Source organism: Populus trichocarpa, chromosome 2, assembly GCF_000002775.5.
Source record: "Populus trichocarpa isolate Nisqually-1 chromosome 2, P.trichocarpa_v4.1, whole genome shotgun sequence".
Classification (NCBI taxonomy): Eukaryota; Viridiplantae; Streptophyta; class Magnoliopsida; order Malpighiales; family Salicaceae; genus Populus; species Populus trichocarpa.
Genome location: NC_037286.2, coordinates 2,183,713 through 2,202,881, shown reverse-complemented (window position 1 = coordinate 2,202,881; position 19,169 = coordinate 2,183,713). Strand labels below are relative to the sequence as shown.

Genomic DNA, 19,169 nt, shown 5'->3' with positions numbered 1-19,169 from the left:
ATCTCATAATATAAAGACGGTTCACAAAGCATTAAATATATGTTTGGTATTTTTGTATAAAATATTTCTTTACTTTAAAATATATCAAAATGACTTTTGGTTTTAGATTTTTAAAAAAATTTGGACTCAGCATATCAAAACTATTTAAAATAAAATTTTTTATTAAATTTTTTTAAACTAAGCATATTTTTAAAATGCATCAAAACACAATTTTAAATATAAAAACAAGTTACATTTAAATTAAATAAATAAACAAATAAAAAAATTTGCAGCCCAAGGCATGGGAGCCTATGCACAATCACGAAACCCAACTAGAGAGTGACGTGTTCGATTTTTTAGGTTGGTCAGTGGGCATGTTTTGATAACGAAGATAATAACTATTGCAACTTAATGACCGGCCATAGTTGTTTGGTAAAACTTTGATTTTGTTTTTAAATTAATTTTTTTATATTTTTAGATTATTTTAATGTGTTAATATAAAAAATGAATTTTGAAAAATAAAAAATATTATTTTAATATATTTCTAAATAAAAAACAAAATTAAAAAAAAATACAAAACATTACGTGCAAGGAGCATTATAATGACTAGCATCTCTAGAAATGCTGGCTTGAAAAAAAGGCTTATAGTACAATTGAATGATAGGTTCTCCAATAAACCCCCAGAGATGAATTATTACCTTCATATTTTTCTGGGACCCCCAATCATGTCTAAACCTTTTTTTCAATATCCCATGGACTTGCACCTGTAAAGTGCCTGCCGAAAGAAGTTCCCTTCCTCCCTTTCCACAGCCAAACTGTGATGGTTCTGTTGAAGATTAAAAGCAATTTAAAAAATATTTATTTTTTTTTAATTTAATTTTTTTAGTATTTTTAAATCATTTTAATGCATTAATATCAAAAATGATTTTTTAAAAATAATATATTTTTAAATGAAAAGTATTTTAAAAAATAACCGCAGAAAAAAACTCTAAAATATCTTAATTGAAACAATAAAGGAAAATCACTGTAGTTTTCCTTTCAAATTTATTAGCATCTTTTTCATTAAATTCTCATGAACACGTAAATTCATTATCAAAGAGAACATGATATTTAATTATGTCACAAATAGAAGATTCATGGGGGAAAAAATCTTCTCCTAGAACTGAAATCTAATCAACAAGGTGGTAATTTTAGTAGCATATTTATCTTGTAAAATCATTAAGTTGATGCTTTTTTTTATTATTGATTTATTAATATTAAAAATAAAAAATTATTGAAAATAATTATTTTAATGTATTTTTAAACAAAAATTATTTTTAAAAAACAGTATACATCCATAAAAAAATATTAAAAAAATTATTTTAATATGTTTTTTTAAAAAAAATATTTTAAAAAAATAGGAAGCAGTTAATTCCAATACAAAAGGGGCCGGAAGTACTTGGATCTAACTCTAAAAAAAAAACAAAAACGAAAAGAATATTAAATTCTTCATGATTTACAAATCCCACATTATCAAATTGAAATAAAGGAGATAATTGATATTGATACGTGCAGGTGTATACACACACACACACCTATAACTCACAACAAATTAAGAAGAAAATAAATAGGAGAATCAAAGTATGTAATACTGTTACAATAATTTTTCAAAAAATAATTATTACAAATATTAAAAATCTTTTATGAAATATATAGCTTTTAGAAAATTAATTCTAAGAGTTTTAAAAACTATAGTGTCACTATATAAACATTAAAAGAATATCTTGTTTTTCTAATATAAAATCAGATATCAATTAATATATATATATATATATATATATATATATATATATATATATATATATTCAAAGAAGTCAAAATTACTTCTGTCTAATATAAAATAAAAATCTTATAAAATAACGTCTCAAACTTTATTTTTTTCCGACTGCCATTGAAATCACATGATATTCCCCTCCCATGACTCATCTCGACCTGCACAACTACTGGTCCTGGTCACTTCCTGAACCCTAAAAAGGGTGGCAGCCAGTGACTTTCACGCGGCGTGGATCGCTGGCCATTGAAGGCCTTTTTGGCTCACTGGGTATTATCTGGAATAACCAAACCAATCAGTATTTCATGGGTTTCATCATCTTCCACGACCAAACCACAAAGTCCCATGAGAGCTATATCTATCCACTGTCTGTCCTTTTTCAAGAGCTCATGAATTTCCCATGTAAACCCAGTGCTAAAAGATTCACTTTGATCATGAACCCTATTGCCTTTTCTTTCATGGCTGATCATTATTATGACATAGAAGGAGTTTCGAACAATATCATGGCATGAATTTACATGGATTCCCGGAATTCATTGGACCATGGATCATATCCCATCAAATAATGATTTTTTTTAATGGCTATATGGATAAATTAACCATACCGCAGCGTAACACATGACCGATTAATATCATGTTTTGGCATCGTGGTTCAGCCTCAATTTCAAAAATTCTAGAATTTTTGTTTTTTTTATTGTTTTAATGTTTTTATATCAAAAATAATTTTTTAAAAATAAAAAATAATATTATATTTATACATTTCTAAACAAAAATTATGTTTAAAAAGAAAAATTTATCAATTTACTTAACTGAGACCTTGTTTGGAAACACGGTTCAAATCGCGTTCTATTAAAATTTAAATTTTTTTATTTAAAATTAATTTTTTTTATTTTTAATATATTTAAAAACAAGAAACATGGTAAATTATAAGCAACAAAATACCTGACAAAAAATAGTAATAACAAATACATCGCAACTATCAACTCGTGCGTGTCGACGCGTGAATGTAAGGTAAAATATTTCAATTTGCAATTATTTGTGTTCTGCAGTGAAAAACGAAAAAGGGAAAATGGCAAGATTGCAATTGATTTGTCATATGTAAAAAATGAAAAACGGAAAAAAGTGAAAACGAGAACGAGAACTGGTCCTACCTTTCCCACGAATTTATTACTGCTAATGAAATTGAGATTACCATGAAAAAAATATATTTAAAAAAATTAAAATTAATTTGGATTAATCTTTCAAATTTATAATTTGAATTATAAAATCAAGGTAACCCTATTAAAAACAATCCTAAAAAAACAAAGAAGCAATATTTTTAATCAAACAAATATAAAGGATAAAATTAAGAAAAAAAAGTCAATAAAAAAAATAATGCAAATAAAAAAAATAGCAATTATAAGAATTATAACTCAATTCAATATAAAAACCAACTGAAATTAAATGTTAAGAAAAAATTTAAATAAAATAGAATGTTTAGGGATAAAATTAAAAAAAAAAAAACAAACCCAAATGCATCTTTATGTTCACAAAATAAAAAATCCACTATGACTAAACAATAATAACAAAAAAATCATTATGAAATTACAACCAAGACTTTGAAGCTAAAGCTAAAAAATTTAAATAATATAGGTAATTGAGTAATTTAAATGTTCATAAAATTATATAAATAAATAAAAATGCTCATAGGACTAGATATTAATAAAAAAAAAACCGTTAGAAAATGACAATCAAACCCTTGAAGCCAAGACTAATAAATTTGCATGTAAAGGTACTTGTATAATTCAACTATTTATAACAAAATTAACTTAAATAAAAATTTAAAAGTAAAAGGATAATTTCACTATAAATAAATTATAATAATAAAAAACCCTCACACAGTTAGTATTTTACTTAATAAAAACTGGAGGACTTATTTATTGATTAGCTAATTTAAGATTGGGTTTAGATTAGGTAGTTGACCTTGTTAAATTGGATGGATTACGTTTTAAATTCAAAATTATATTTTTATTTTTTATATAACTGAGAGTATATTGAAAAGGCTATAAAGTTAATAGCCAAAGTAAAATACAGGTACATGAAAAAAATTTTAGAAAAATAAATTAATTAATTAATTAATCTATTATAATAAAAATTATCTAAATTTTTTTATTACATCATAATAATTTGATGTAATTAAAATATCGTAAAAGATTAGAAGATATTAAAACGTCATTTACTGTATAAGATCACAGACCTTTTAGTTTATAAAATAGTGATGCAGGCAGATACGCATCAAGAATAGCAATAAGCACAGGAAGGTAGAGAATTTGTCTCATCAGGGTTAAAACACAAATAATTATAAAAGCTTATTTTATTTCTAAAATATTAATATAATAAAATTTGTATCTCTGGAAGGTTTACAATCCCAAAAATAACATTAACAATGTAGGAAAAAAAAATAAAAACCCTAAAACAAAAGGGAAAGGTAGCCAAAAAAATCATAAAATCCAAAATAATCGAGAAAAATAATAAAATAAAATCTTAAGAGCCTAATTTAAGAAAATCTATGTGACAAATGGACTTGCAAAGCAGGTCTCTTATATTACCAGGCATGAATTTAAATGTGATACAATAATTAAATTAAAAATTATTTTTTAAAACCATTATACTAGTCTGATCAAGTATTTTCTTGATTTAACTCTGTTTAATTTATTCATGACTATTCGTGATTTTTTTATTTTCGCTGGTATGACTACATCAAGTAGACAAGATGAAAAACAGAAAAATAATATATATATATATATATATATATATATATATAATGAGATTGAGTGTTTTTCACGGAGGAGAGTCACGCGCTCCATCCTCGTCCTTACTTACTTACAAGGAGAAAAAGCTTTTTATTTTTTTCTCCATCGAGTCGGGTTTTTTTTTCGAGTATACATTGAGCCGGAAATTTTAACCGTCCACGTGGCTAACCAGAGGAATCTAAAAAACATGAATGTATCTATGTATGCATAAAATGGATCATTCTCAGGCTCAATATCTCTATAAAAAAAACCCTACTTAGTACTTCCCCACCAAGGAATCTGTGTTGTATTTGCCACTTCCCTTTTTCTCCCTCCAAGGAACCCTCCTTGAGAAAAACCAAACCAGATAAGGCAAGATATATAATACCAGTAAAGAAGCAGCTAATGGCTACCTTCATTCAATATATATCACTGTCATCCCTCTCTGTATGATCCCTAGTTCCCCTCACTTTCCTTCTCTGTAAAAATCCTCTTCCACGAGCAACCCGATCCCTCCGAAGTTCTCTTCATCCTCTCTATATACGCCTCTCGTCCATCCTCCAGTTGCCTTTTCTTTCAAATCAAAACCCCACAAACCAGCAATGTCGTCCTTTGAATTTGACAAAGTGATGAAGGCTGAGAAAGCCGATGCTATGAGAAGGTACAACAGAAAGAGATACTCTTACTACTTTTTGGAAGCAGTGGGAGCTTTAGTCTTGCTTTGGTGCTCCTTCTCTTGCTTCCCTGTCATAACACAAATCGCCTCTCATTATCTCTCCTATTCTAACCGGAAAATCTATGTTTTTGTGCTCGCAAACATGTTCATAATTCTAATTGTCTATCTTTCATCCACAACAGCCCACAACAATGACCAAAACGACACCCCATTCCAAACCGATATCTACGACGAATACGTTTCCTTCTCCACCAACTCCTCTCCTCGTTGGAAAACAACAACCCACGAGGACAAACAGTTGGTTGTTTCGTCGTTGCTAGAGAAACCAGTTCAGGTAGAGGAGAAGGATCTTCCAGTCCGTGAGACAGATACCTTTTACGAAGACAAACAAATAGTCTGCTGGGAGAAAACTGTTGATGCTGCCAAAGTTGAAGTGGAGGAGAAGCCAGTTCGTGATCTTACGCTATTGAAAGAGCAGAAGCGTTGCAGGAGGACGCGATCAGCGCGGAGTGGAAAAGAGAATAGGGAATGTTCACGAGAGTTTGGAAGATCGGAGACAGAGACTGGAAGCTGGGAAACGTCGTCTGTGATCAAGACCAGTACTCGCCTTAATTATAACACTCCGGCCGCCGCGAAAAAGTCGATGCCGGAGATGGATAATGACGAATTTAGGCATGCCATTGAGACGTTTATTGCTGATAAGAAGAAGATTTTGAGAGAGGAGAGTATTGCGATGTTAAGTGAGGAGAAGGAAGAGTATTTGGCTATTAATTATAGGTGATTAATTAATATTTAGCAATATTTGTAAAAAGGAGTCTGAATAATTAGCTAGGCACTGTAAAATCCATCTCGATTTTATTATATTACCTCTTCTTCTTCTTCTTTTCAAATCGTGAGTTTGGACAAGCATGTCATGCATGATTTCTGTTTTATGAAAATTATGATTTTAATTTTCTGTTATTTGTGCTAATTTCTGAAAATTTCAAGCTGATGGGATGGACTCCAGAGTCCAGACTTCTCTCTTGGCATGTTGATGGCTCTATGTTGCCATCTCTTCAGCCTTTTCACTTGCACAGATTTTGTCTTCGTTTATTTCATGTTCTCCTCTGTAGGCACGTACTTGAAAAAGTGGAGATCAAGCTATCAATTTCATTTGGAAAACTGGTCCTGGATCAGAGGTTAATTAGTCCAAATTCCCTTTCACGATATATATCACCTTGCTGTAAACGTGGGAAAATACTACTAGGCAAGAATCAAGATTCATTATTTCTTTTGCCCCAATCAATAAGGTATAATGACAAAAATTATTAGATAGGAGTAGTGCGATTGATGATAGTCCTTTTGGCAGCCGCAGAATTTGGCTTTTATTAGTGCATAATTGCCCTAACCCTAAAAGCAGCGGCATTTTTTATCCTGAAAAAGGTGGGATCTTCACAAGTACAAAGTCACTTTTTTCTCCAATTAAAGGGCAGATAAGAATTCAGTCTGCAATTATAGAGACCTGCAGGAACTTGAATATTTCAATGGATTAATGTGGGTTTGGGAAACGATCATCAATGGAGGATACACAGATTCTTCATAACGAAGGCAAAGTTATCACCATCTCCTCCCTCCCTTGGGAAATGTCATTGTCATCATTCCTATTTTATACCAACCTCTTCCTCCATTTTATCCTTTAATCTACTTTTATGTTTCCTAGCTAATTAACATATAGCCACAAAGGTAAAGGGAGATTGATGCATTATTAATTTTGTTCATGTTGCTGTTCAAAAAAAAATTATATAACGTGGGATTGAGGATATTTTATTTTCTTGTATTATAATATGTAGATTATTTATAATGAAGCAGCTTGCTCTTATCCACTTGTGGTGGAAATTCTGCAACAAAAAGGATAGAAGAGGTCTCTTTTTTACATGCCCCATCATTTCTTCTTCTTCTTTTTGTTGTATATGTTGGTCGAGGCACAAGCACCAATATTGTACTGTTACAATAATCATGCCACTAATTTTGTTTTTGACTTCGAACTTCGGAGGACCTTTTCCTCCGTACAATAGTATCAAAACCTGCCCAGTCGGTGGTAATTGATAATTAATATATGGATTAGTGCTTGATTTGATGGTCTTAAACTATACTTATTCTATAATTTATCAGATTCAAATCTTTGATTAAATTGTTAAAAGTAAATTTTTTGATGATCTCTTAATTTTGATATAGATGATCTATTGATCAAATGGGAAAGTTACGCGCTTACACTTATTCTCAGCTACCTTAAAAATATCACATAATTGTTTTTTTAAATAAAAAAAACAGAGAGTTAATTAGCATGCTTGTGCTTATTTGGGTTTTTTTCAGTTTCAAAGAGTTTAGCATATGCGAAATACAATAGTTTTGCTTTTCTTTTTGTGTCTTCTCTTTCGAGCAAGAACTGCATCCGATGAGTTCCTGACACTGTCTTTTTTGTTTTTCTTTTTCGAACCAAAATAAGTTCATCTACCCATTACACTAAAAATCTCCATTTTTTTCCTATTATGAAAGCTAATTCTTGATGCTCAAAATAAAAATTGTTGATGCCATGAAATCAACCATACCCAATTCCTAATTTGTCTTCTCTGCGTACTTCCATCTTGTGATGTTGGAAAAGATTTTCTGGAGGACTACTTTTCCTAAAGACAGCACCATTTTTTATGATTGAAACAGCAGAAGACATTGTCAACATATACGGATGTAATATTACTTATTTTCTTTTATTGTACTCTGATCGAGGTTTGTCCGATGCTGTAGTGGATGGTGAGTCCTAGTGTGGACATGAGAAGTTCCCATCTCTCAGATGGAGCTTATACTAGTAGATTTAGAATAGTACTCAAATAATAACCGAAACATTAATAGAAAAACCTAAAAACTCAAAGTAAACTAATGTCGACAAAGACTAAGACTATGTATTAGTAGACTAAAATAGTCTTGCCGAGGAACATAACCTTGTCTCTTAGGTTTGTCATTTTCTTTCCTTGTATATACTACTAGCTAGCTGTAATTTTCTTTTTAAGAGTTAGAAATTGGACCGTCTTTATTTAGCAGGTTTGTTGATGATCCGCAAAGTGATTGTTTTACATCTCAATCCTTTTTAAAAAAATTTAATTTTTTTAATTTTAAATTGATTTTTTTATATTTTTGTATCGTTTTAATATGTTAATATTAAAAATAAAAAATATATATTATTTTAATATAATTTTTTTATAAAAAAAAACATTAGTCTCGGCAGTCACTACCAAGAAATAGCGGATTAGACAGTAGGACTGGATTATATAAAGGTAGTAACAATTAAAGCAGACCTTAAGCACATGGAAAGACATATGGTGTGGTTAAGTCAACATCATCAACTGTACAATAAGTGTTGAGGATGAGAAATTTAATCCATGCTGACACCTCAAATTGCAACGGATATTAAATAAAACAAAATTAATAGCAACAATTTGTCCCCATAATTGTTTTTAAGATACCCAACCATGCACCGAGCCTTGTGTTTTTCAATTGTCTTTAGCATATTTGTATTTGTTATGCTTAAATAATTATTGTTCCGTCGTCGTATTGGATGCTGGGAAAAAAGTGAACAACTGATCGGTGTCGTTGACTGAATTGAAGAAACATATTTATTTATTTTTGGAAATTTAGGCAGCTATTAATTAATTATTGAAACGAACGTAGCCCCCATAAGCAATTAATTAGTATTTAACATCGTAATAGATTAAAAATAAAAAAGAAATGGTATTACTTTAGGAAAAGAATGCATAAAACATAATAATCCAGGGCAGAAAGTAGGGCTACAACCCCCTATTCTTCTGAAATAAATAAATAGGAAAAGCTACAAAAGAATGATTGCTTGCTATCAAATAAACACCCTTAGATTTGCACGCTCAGACCTGACTTCTCTGTTCTCGTTTCTCAATGATCTTCTAGATAACTTTAGTTGATTATTTGTCCATTAATTATATTACAACATTTTGCGATAATGCCACGAGTTCAAATTAAGAAAGCAGTGTATCCACGAGTGTATGCGTAAGAAAAAGAGCTTAGCCTTTGTGTTCTTCCAGTTGTAGGTATGTCTTTTAATCAACATATATATATATATATATATATAAAATCACGAAGTAGGAGCATTACTTAACAACAAAGTAATGGAGGCATTAGGCAGACGAGTGGAGTTGATAAAAAAGGGGCCATTGCGATGCTAAAAGGAGATGCAATCGTGTTTGAATGTCTAACAAATAACAATGACACATTGTAGTGTTAGTGGCAAGTCGAGATTGGACTCTGGAAAAAAGAAAATGAATTATCTGTCCACTTCATATTATGCATAGAGCCAACTTATTATAAAATCATGAATTGACGGTCCACCCGCCAATTAATTGGAATATACGTATACATGATTCACATACTTCGTCCAGTTTGTAGTCATGGTGTGGTTGGGGAAACACTGGCATCATATGATCATCATTTGGACAGGAACTTGTTGGTGATGAGATTGGTTTGTTAGAATCAAAGCAGCACTTGCTCTCCCTATAATAATAATAATTGCAGATGGGCATGGCTTCCATTCAAAACATTTGATGGTTTCTTCAGTGATATATCTTATTGTTTCCATGACAGCATATCGTTTAGTCAGAAGCACTTCAGAGATATTTCATGGAGTAAAATAAAATGGGGTACGTGGACTCTTTTCTCATTACAAAATAAAAACTAAAAAATCTCAGTTTTTTTCTATAACATGTGAGGAGATCGAGTTATTGTAGATTGAAGTAGTATAATTTTAATTTAATTTCAGACAATACTTTAAGGAATTTTATAATGTCATCCTATTTAGTTATTTCTACAAGGGGTCAAAATTGGAGGGCTTGTCCCTAAGATTAGGTGGTGTACCCTATTGCATATGGTAGAACTGACTTGACTCTTTCAAGCAGATACAAGCACTCATCATTTCATTCAATTACACGGATGCTGTGGCAGGCGATGATTGATTTGATTATATTATCAGGGCATGCCCTTTGCTACCTGGAATTAACGTGGCACGCTTTAGTTCTCAGAAATTGATCCAGCCATGAATTTAATCAATCATATCGATAGACATAAATACATATATACACACAGCGTCTATCTCATGATTGAATTGCAAATGTTATTTGACATTCCTGTGTGCTGCTTGTTCATCAACAGGTATCATGAGTGTATCAGAAAGGAGCGACGCAAAGGAAGGCTTATACAAATTCCAAATTTCTGACTGATTATAATTCCCCTTTGCTTGCCATTTATACATGCCATGAAAGCAAAGCTTTTAGACTAGAACTTTATCAAGAATTAGGAAATAATGCTGCCTGATTCTTACTTCAACCAGTAATGATCACCCAATAAACTATGAACACGAAGCCTTCATTTTGTTCCCTTTTAGGCAGCTTATACAAACCATGTTTTTCTCATTGTTTGTTTAATGCGAGCCATACGCAGAGGTATCATCCTTTCTATTATCAATACGAGTTACTTGAACCGGACAGCCACTTTTTAATCTGGAGAACAATGCCCATTTCTCAATACTTGAATCTGAGTCTATCACCTTCCACCTGGAAAAAAAAATCATGTTTAGCATCCTACCTAATGTATAATTATCAGTTGTGCGTGTGTGTGCGTGTGTGTGTGTGTGTGTGTGTGCATGTGAGTTGCATTTGAAAAATGTGGAGTGAAAAATAGATAGATTATAAAGAGAACTCACTTGTATGTTGTGATCAGACGATGAAGGAAGACAAGCATCATGGCTTTAGCCATGTTCATTCCCAGGCAGGTTCTTGCTCCCATCCCAAATGCTAAGAAGCTGTATGGCTTTGAGTCATCCTGTACATGAAAAGCAAAAATGGCTTGTCGATCATTAGTTATTTACAGCAAGATGGGAAAATGAAAGAGAAGAAATGAAATCAGATTTGACAATAGGTGGACTTACATTAAACCTTGTAGGATTGAACTTATTGGGGCCATTGTAAAGATTAGGGTCAAGGTGTATTGATTTAACATCAACATTAATGTTCCACCCTTTCTTTATCTTAAATCCTATGGAAGCAAAACCACAAAAGGACTATTAAATTTCAAATAGTACGATCAAAGACAATGTTGTGGTGGAAAGTACGTAGATTAAGTTATTGGTGTTAGGAGACAAACCTTCAATCTCACAATCTTGAAGTGCTAATCTTGGAAACCAAGGTACTATAGATGCCATCCTTAATGATTCTTTGACTACCTGTTTGTGATCATTTATATTTTATATCAGAATTCTCCTAATCAGACCACGAGTCTCTCAAGAAAGGGAATTCTTTTTATCTCTAACGATTAATCCCAGAAATTTCTATCAAATTAATGAGGAAGATCTCATTTGTATTCACCTTAGAAGCGTATGGCATCTCAGCAAGATCTTCCAGTGTGAGAAATGGCCCTGGTGAAATTTTTTCTGCAAGGTGAAGTTGCTCTGCCTGCTCCAAACAAAAAGCAGATTGTCATTTAACTAGTTGCATAAAATTACTTGACGATGGCCAAAATATGTCCATTGATGCATGAATGTGAAAAAGAATACTACTTTTTCTACATACTCTAAGGGTGTCTAGAACATCTTGATTTTCTCCTAGATACTTGACCATCCATGTGATTGCACTTGCAGTTGTATCCTGACCTACATAGACAAACTATTATAAACAGTTTGACGTTCAAAGGCAAAGGTACAGCAGCAAATCTGGGTATAATAGCTGTCTTCTAACCTGCAATAATCATGGTCAAAATGTTGTCTTTTATCTCTGTGTCTGTCATCGTATAGGCCTCATCAGAACCTGGCTTTTCATCTTCTACCAATAGGCATTGCATAAAATCTTTTTGATTGCCTTGTGAGCATCTTCTTCTTTCAGTCATGATCAAATCCAGTGTGCTCATAATCCTTTTCCTGGCCTGAATCATCATCATTTTTTTTAGTATCATGATTTCATAATTTTCGTGGCATCAGAGAGTGACACCCAAATTTGGGCTGCAAAAGGAATGTAATAAAGTTCAAACCCACAACATGAGAAGCCCATTTATGATTTGATGGGCTTCGTTAGTAGATTACCTTAAGGCCTTTGTAAAATCTAGTCCAAGGAAACCTTACAGGGAATGCGAGCATTGCTTCACAGACATGAGTTATGTCCTCTTGCAGCATTTGTAGTTTCGGCTCATCCTCTAAGCTCATCAACATCCTGCACATGGCTTTGAAGGTTATCTGCACCAAATACGATACCAAGATCAAAATCAAGGTTTTTTAGCTGATCATGCCTTCCAAATTGGGCCTATGCAACTAGCCTCGCACAAGGCTCGAGTGACAAAGTGATGTTATCGTTTAAAGGATTCGTTATTCGAGCGAAGAAAGTTTTACTAAAGCCTGTGGAAATATCAAGTGGGTCAACTCTAGCCTCCAGTTTTATGGTGTCATGGCTCCAGTTGACGTGGATGGGCGCTTGAGCGGCCTACAAATGCAGGCACATTTGGGCCTAGTTACTGAATTGGGCTAATATTCGGACAGCATGAGCTCGGTTCAAAAGTTAACCTTTTTATGTCAAAAACATGGTGTGTATGTTTGGTAAAGTGGTTTTTTTAAAATAATATTTTTTAATTTTAAAATATATTAAAAAATATTTTTTTAATTTAAAAAAAATCTAAAAAACTATTAATTTAATTTTTTTTTAAGTAAATTATACTTTAAGAAGCATGTTAAACCACGCTGCCTTGTATGAAGCTAACAAACCTCGGTTGCCTGGTCAAGAACAACTATTGTGTCCCCAACTTGCCAGGTGCCAAGACTTTTCACAACCAGTTCATCGAACTGTTTGATAAAAACAGAAATGGAACTTGTTGAGAATAAATGTGTCAAACAGCTACGGATGAGTTTGTGGTGTCCATGAGAAGCGCATAGCAGGCTTTGATCTCCCACAAGCTCTGCGATTGATTTTATGTATCTCTTCGTGAATTTTCCCGATTCATTATTTAAGATTATCTTAGCCGATTCTGTGCTTGAAACAAAAACTTGTGCCAGTCCAAGGATGTTGGTCTTGAAGCAATTCCCATACCTGTTGTCATCAAAATGAAATTAATATCCCTCTTGCATTTTATTTTATTTTCAGTTCTCCATTACATCATCAAACTTCTTGATGCTTAAAGGATTTTAGATTCTCTCATATGATTAAAAGGCAACATGCTCATCGTATTCCTAATCTAGTACTGAACAATGGACATTCCAACACCAAGTCTGAATTATTACCTTAGACGGCGAGCTCGGACGAAGTCGTAAAAACCTCTGCCATTATTCATGGCTGCCATGAACTGTATGGTCTCTCCGATCAACGGCAATCCACAACTACCCGGTGGGATATCAGCCTCTGCAATCCGGTTACGATACCCTAGCATCTTAAAGAATCCAAGATACAAAAGAAACAAGCTGCCAAGAAGAAGCACCGTGTAGAAACAAAGGCAAGAAAGCATATAAGATGAGAGAGGAAGCATTTTGTTCAAGTTTGGAAGTAGGACATGAAATTATCGTAGCATGGCCATATTATGGCCTCCGGGCTCGGGCAAGAATATTTGAAAGTGGATAGTCCGGGCCGTGTGTGCGGTTGAGAAAATAGGTGCTGGCATTTTGGCCTACAGGCCATCATTTGGAGATTGAAAGATTTCTGATTGACGTCGTCTCCCATTAGCTATAATCCCCAGTCCCCACCACGGCTTTCTTTCGTAGTTTATTCTGAGCCATTTAGTTCCCACTGCCATTTGCTACCTTCCGTTGAATGTGGGCTACAAAAATCGAAACCACAGATCGAAGTCGTGAGACATTTGTAGTGTGAATTTATTAGGATTTGGTCTCCCATGAAGTTCTTTTTTTAACCGTCCCCTCGAGTTATCTTAATTACTCTCGGGTTACAAAAAAAATGCCATTTTAAATAAAAGCTTTTGAGAGAGAGAGAGAGAGAGAGTGAGGGAGGGAGGGAGAGCTCATAGAGGATAGTACCAGACATTAACATACACAGGGGTCGTTTTCGGTTTTCTGTCAGGTTAACAAGTCTCCAGTCCAGACTCTCCACAGAACAGATGGTATTGTCATGATGAACAGATAGGGCGTGGTGTGGTTTTTCTACGAAGGAATTGTTTGGAGGTGTAGTTGTGTTTTTATATTTTTAGTTTAAAAATATATTAAAATGATTTTTTTTTATTTTATAAAAATTATTTTTGATATCTGTATATTAAAATATATGAAAATATTAAAAAAATATTAATTTAAAATTAAAAAAAAATTCTTTAAATACAAAATTAAACAAGAAAGTAAAGGGGTGTGGCCACCAGTTGAATTGCAAGTAGACGGCCAGATTTTTCGCCCCTATATTTGGATCTGAATTGAGCACGCCATTAGTGGGTCCAGGACTGATCCTACCAGCCACCATGTCCTGGCATGGGACAAGAGGCAAGGCCTACCCCAAGCTCTAATGATGATTCATCTATCTTGTCCAGACATCCCTTATCGGGTAGTAGCCTTTTTTTGGGCACCAAAAAGGAAGTTTTTTTGGTTTTAGCATTTAAAAAATAATATAATAATAATAACACATTACGTGACATTTTTAGAAAAGTATCACACTTAAGAAAATCAAATATGATATCTATGACTCTCTCATATTATAAAAATAAACCAACACAATTTCTAATAAAGAGAGAGGAGAGAGAGAGAAAAATAAAAAATAAAGAAAAAAAATCCTGGAAACATAGCGAAGTTTTCAAGTTGGCCATGAAGGTTCAACAGGCACAATTCTCTATGTGACCCAATTTACGAAGGCACCCCAGCGGCTTCGAAGCAGGCTCAGGGTTCTTTTCCTCTGTCCATGTCTCGCATCCGAGACTTAAAAATATATTGTACTGTGATGTAAATTGTTTTTAATAATATTTTTATTTCTAATATCAATATATATTAAAATATGAAAAAACTATAAAAAAATAATTTTATATTTTCTCAAATCAAATATATTTTTAAATCATATCTATCTAAATAAAGTTATTATCGGTGCTGTAATCAATGGTCAATAGCTCATTATCAAACCAGACACACTGTCTTGAGTACACCGGCAAAATAGATATTTGCATTTAGTCAGTGCCAGCTAGTTAAAGTTGTGTGGGTCCCATATTACGTCATGTAATCATGATTATCCACAGGATTGATAGCCATTTGATCTGTGGCCAATGAATTATTCAAATCTCGCGGTCCCATTTTTCCGAGCTAGCACGGGCTCCCACTGAAACAAGACACTGCACTCGTTTTCTTTTTCCGAGAAGTAAAGGCAGGTCGCTAACTCCTGATTTATTTTTCCCCCCCTGCAAAAGTCACTCCTAAAATACGAAAAAGCCAAGAACACGGTTAATTGGTATCAGGGGTGATATTTTTTATTTGGTTTGGTTTTTATAAAAAAAAATAATTAAATTAAAATTTTTTTAAAAAACCAAAATCAGTTTAAATCAATAGGTTTAATTTTGATTCGGTTTTTTAGGATAAAAACCGGTTCAAATCGGTTTGGCTCGGTTTCTTCCCAGTTTGCCTCTGTTTTTTCCGGATTTTTTTATTTGGGTTCGGTTCGGTTTTTTCGGTTTCAGGTTTATAAAACCGAAACCGAACCAGTTAGTATTTTAAAAATTTTAATTAGTTTAAATTTTTTTTTTACGGTTTGGTTTTTTTAATTATTTTTTTTAATTTTCTCAGTTTTTTAATTTTTTTGTTCATTCTTATTTTTTTCATAAACTTATGTTTTATACGGGAGCGATTATAGTAGTTAATTTTTAAAATATATTTTATTTAAAAAAATATTTTTTAGTTTTAATATAATATATTAAAATAATCTAAAAGGCCATTACCGGAGCGATTACAATAGTTATATATTTGAATATCTAGATCAAGGGTTCGGCCCGGTATCCGTTTAAAAGTGTGATTTAAACATTTATGATGAACATGTCAGACGTGTGTTATGAATGTACAGATCCTCCATATTCGAGAAAAAATTTAAACTATTATTTACACTTTTTTCCTTGATTTTAAACTTTTTAGTATTATAATTTAGCACTTGAATTCTAATTTTTTATACGTTGAATTCAACAGTTTTGTAATATTTATCTACTGTGGGCTTGCACGGTATAGTTATCATTTTGTCCTTCTCCACAGAAAGTTTTTGCCTTGATTGTGGGGGTTATAATGGTATTTTTCATGGGATTCAAAGATCACTTGCGAAATAATTAGGGACAATTTAGTAGTTTATAAGTTGAAAGGTATTTTAGTATTTTTAATATGTTTTTTAGTTATATTCTATATGGATTAGGGGTAAAATAGTATTCTTCATAAATAAAAATAAAAAATTACTGGTGTATTACATCGCTTGCATCTCTTGGGCAGCACGTGTGGTGTCATACAGTGACCAAGATTTCTTAGTCGTCGTGTCATCCGCAAACATCCAATCAAGGTGAAGCTTGTAGGGTAGCGCGAGTTATTCAAATCACAATGGTTTGGTGGTAATTATATTTTTTTTCCCTCTTTCTATTTTCCATATCCATTCCTTGAAACTCATGTCAGGTTAACCAAAAAAACAGGTTTGTCCTCCCATTTATCCTGTCTTTTAATTATGATTCTCTTTTTTTTATTGGTTTTTCTTTGTTTTTAATTCTTTTTTATATTGTTTTTTTTAATTTCATCTATTTTCATTTTATTTTATTTTTTTATATCAAATACAATACTTATTTTCTCGATTATTTTTTTTATCCTTTTTTCTTGAACTGTTTTATTTCTTTTAATTTTCTCGTTTAGCATCTCATTTCTTCTTCTTTTTTTGAGATTGAGTCCTCATTTTATTAATTGCTCTCTTTTTTTTTATCTTTCTCTTGATTTGTTTTTTCCTTCTTTCAATTAATCCCTCAACATTTTATTTTATTTGTTTTTTTATCTAGTTTTGGTCTTCGTTATTTTAATTGTTTTTTACCATTTTTTTATTTTAATTTTGTCCCTCAACATTTTATTTCATTTGTTTTTTATTCAATTTCGGTTCTCATTCTTGTGATTGTTTTTTTATTTAATTTTTTTTTTATTAAATCCCTCATTAGTTTTTATACCATATTTGGTCATTGTTATTTTGATTAATGTTTTTTTATATGGTTAAGGATTTTGTTCAAGATTTATTTTTTGTCTTTTATATAGTAATTTTTTTCTCGCAACTAGAGTTGCTAGTTGCGAAAACTAAATCGATTTAATTTTAATTCTCTTTTTTTCACTTCATCATTTGATGGGTTAATAAGCCTCGGGCTTTCTTTTTTTTCTTTTATCTTTCCTTCCTCTATGGTTATCTCGGATCACATATTAGTTAAGTTAACACGAGTTGCCTTTGAATTTTTTTTTATATTTTTTTACTTATTTAATTTAATTATTTGGCGTTAGGCTACTGGGTCTTGAGATTTTTTATTTTATATATTTTTTTTCTATGAAGTTATCACATGTTGCATGTTCATTAGATTAATCTAATGTGACTTGGGTTTTTTTTTTCAATGCTTTTATTTATTTATTTAGATCCTTTTTTCCAGGTCATTCTTTTTAAAAAATCTTATCCCAATCTCATGTCGTTAATAGCGGGTTAGTGGAGTGAACTCGAGTTGACCGATGTTTTATTTCTTTCATGTTTATTTTTTAAACAATCATTTAAAAATAACTTTGTCGGATCTTGAGCCTTGAGCTTTCTATTCCCCCCCCTCCTTTTTCTATCTCTTAGAGTTATCATGAGTCATATGTTAGTTAAGTTAACTTGAATTTATTGAGGTTATTATTGTTTGAGTATATTTTTTTATGCTAGTTAAGTTAACTCGAGTTTATTTAGAAAAAAAAATTGACCTGCCTTAGAGCATCACATGTACAAAAAAAAAATCCACTGCTTTCTAATCTTAATTAGTTTGGCGCAATTACACTAAATTTGTGAATTATAATTGATAATAAACTTTTACCGTTATTTTTTAACAATTTATTTCCCATGTGAAAAATATTAATTGATAGCAACACCCATATAATACTATTAACTGTAATAATGTTTTGTTTTGTGTTTTTTTTTATTAATTTTTTTTTTAATTCAGCCCTTCAAACTTCAACAACCTAGTTTTTTTAATATATATATTTTTTTAATTTCATAAGTTAATATTAGGTTGTGTTTGAAAATTATGCTCCATGATTATTATTTTTTATTGGGCTATATACCGACCTTATAGATTTAGTTTTTATTTTTATTTTTATTCTAGGTTGACATGAATAGTTTTTTTTCCTTTCCTTTTCTTTTATTATTTAACATTGAGTAGATTAAAAACTTGGCGGGGATATATTTTTTTTCAATTTGTTTTACATTGAGTCATCCCGGTCTCATTGATCTTTTTATCGATTTTAACTTTCAATATTAGAATTCTAAAAATGGAGCTTTGTATTTTTTTTTTAAATTTGATTTATATGAAGTCTTCCCAGTCTCATGGCTTAGGTCACGACGAGGTAGCTCGGGTTGACTTTAATTATTTTTTAAGTTATTTTTTTTTCTACCATTCAACACCAAGTTGATTGAAAATCAGGCTTTGTAATTTTTTTCGATTTGCTTTCCACGAGGTTATCATAAGCTCGTGACTCGGGTTGGCTAAGATATTTTTTTTATTTTAATATTTTTTTTCAATTTTGTATTTTATTTCTAGATTGATTAGCTTTCATAATTTATTTTAATTTTTTTATATATAGTTATCATGGTTTTATAATATAAGTTGTAGATATAATATGTTAGTCCAAGTTAATTTAATATATCTTTCTTTCAATATTTAAAAAAGACGTGGTTGAACGTGCATC

General features: G+C 31.6%; 2 protein-coding genes across 2 annotated transcripts; one reads left to right on the top strand and one right to left on the bottom strand.

The window, feature by feature from the left end:
* Positions 1–4,836: 4,836 nt before the first annotated feature.
* LOC7479730 (uncharacterized) lies at positions 4,837–6,126 on the top strand. The gene has a single exon (XM_002301985.4). It carries the CDS (start codon positions 5,163–5,165, stop codon positions 6,015–6,017), a length of 855 nt encoding a protein of 284 aa, XP_002302021.2. The 5' UTR covers positions 4,837–5,162; the 3' UTR covers positions 6,018–6,126.
* A 4,256-nt stretch (positions 6,127–10,382) lies between these two features.
* LOC7471940 (abscisic acid 8'-hydroxylase 1) lies at positions 10,383–14,139 on the bottom strand. The gene is made up of 10 exons (XM_024594806.2): positions 13,551–14,139; positions 13,038–13,359; positions 12,366–12,515; positions 12,025–12,208; positions 11,860–11,939; positions 11,656–11,742; positions 11,435–11,513; positions 11,220–11,326; positions 10,995–11,113; positions 10,383–10,845 (listed from the first exon to the last, which is right to left on the bottom strand). The coding sequence occupies exons 1-10, from the start codon at positions 13,790–13,792 to the stop codon at positions 10,713–10,715; spliced, it is 1,503 nt and encodes a 500-aa protein (XP_024450574.1). The 5' UTR covers positions 13,793–14,139; the 3' UTR covers positions 10,383–10,712.
* Positions 14,140–19,169: the final 5,030 nt, after the last annotated feature.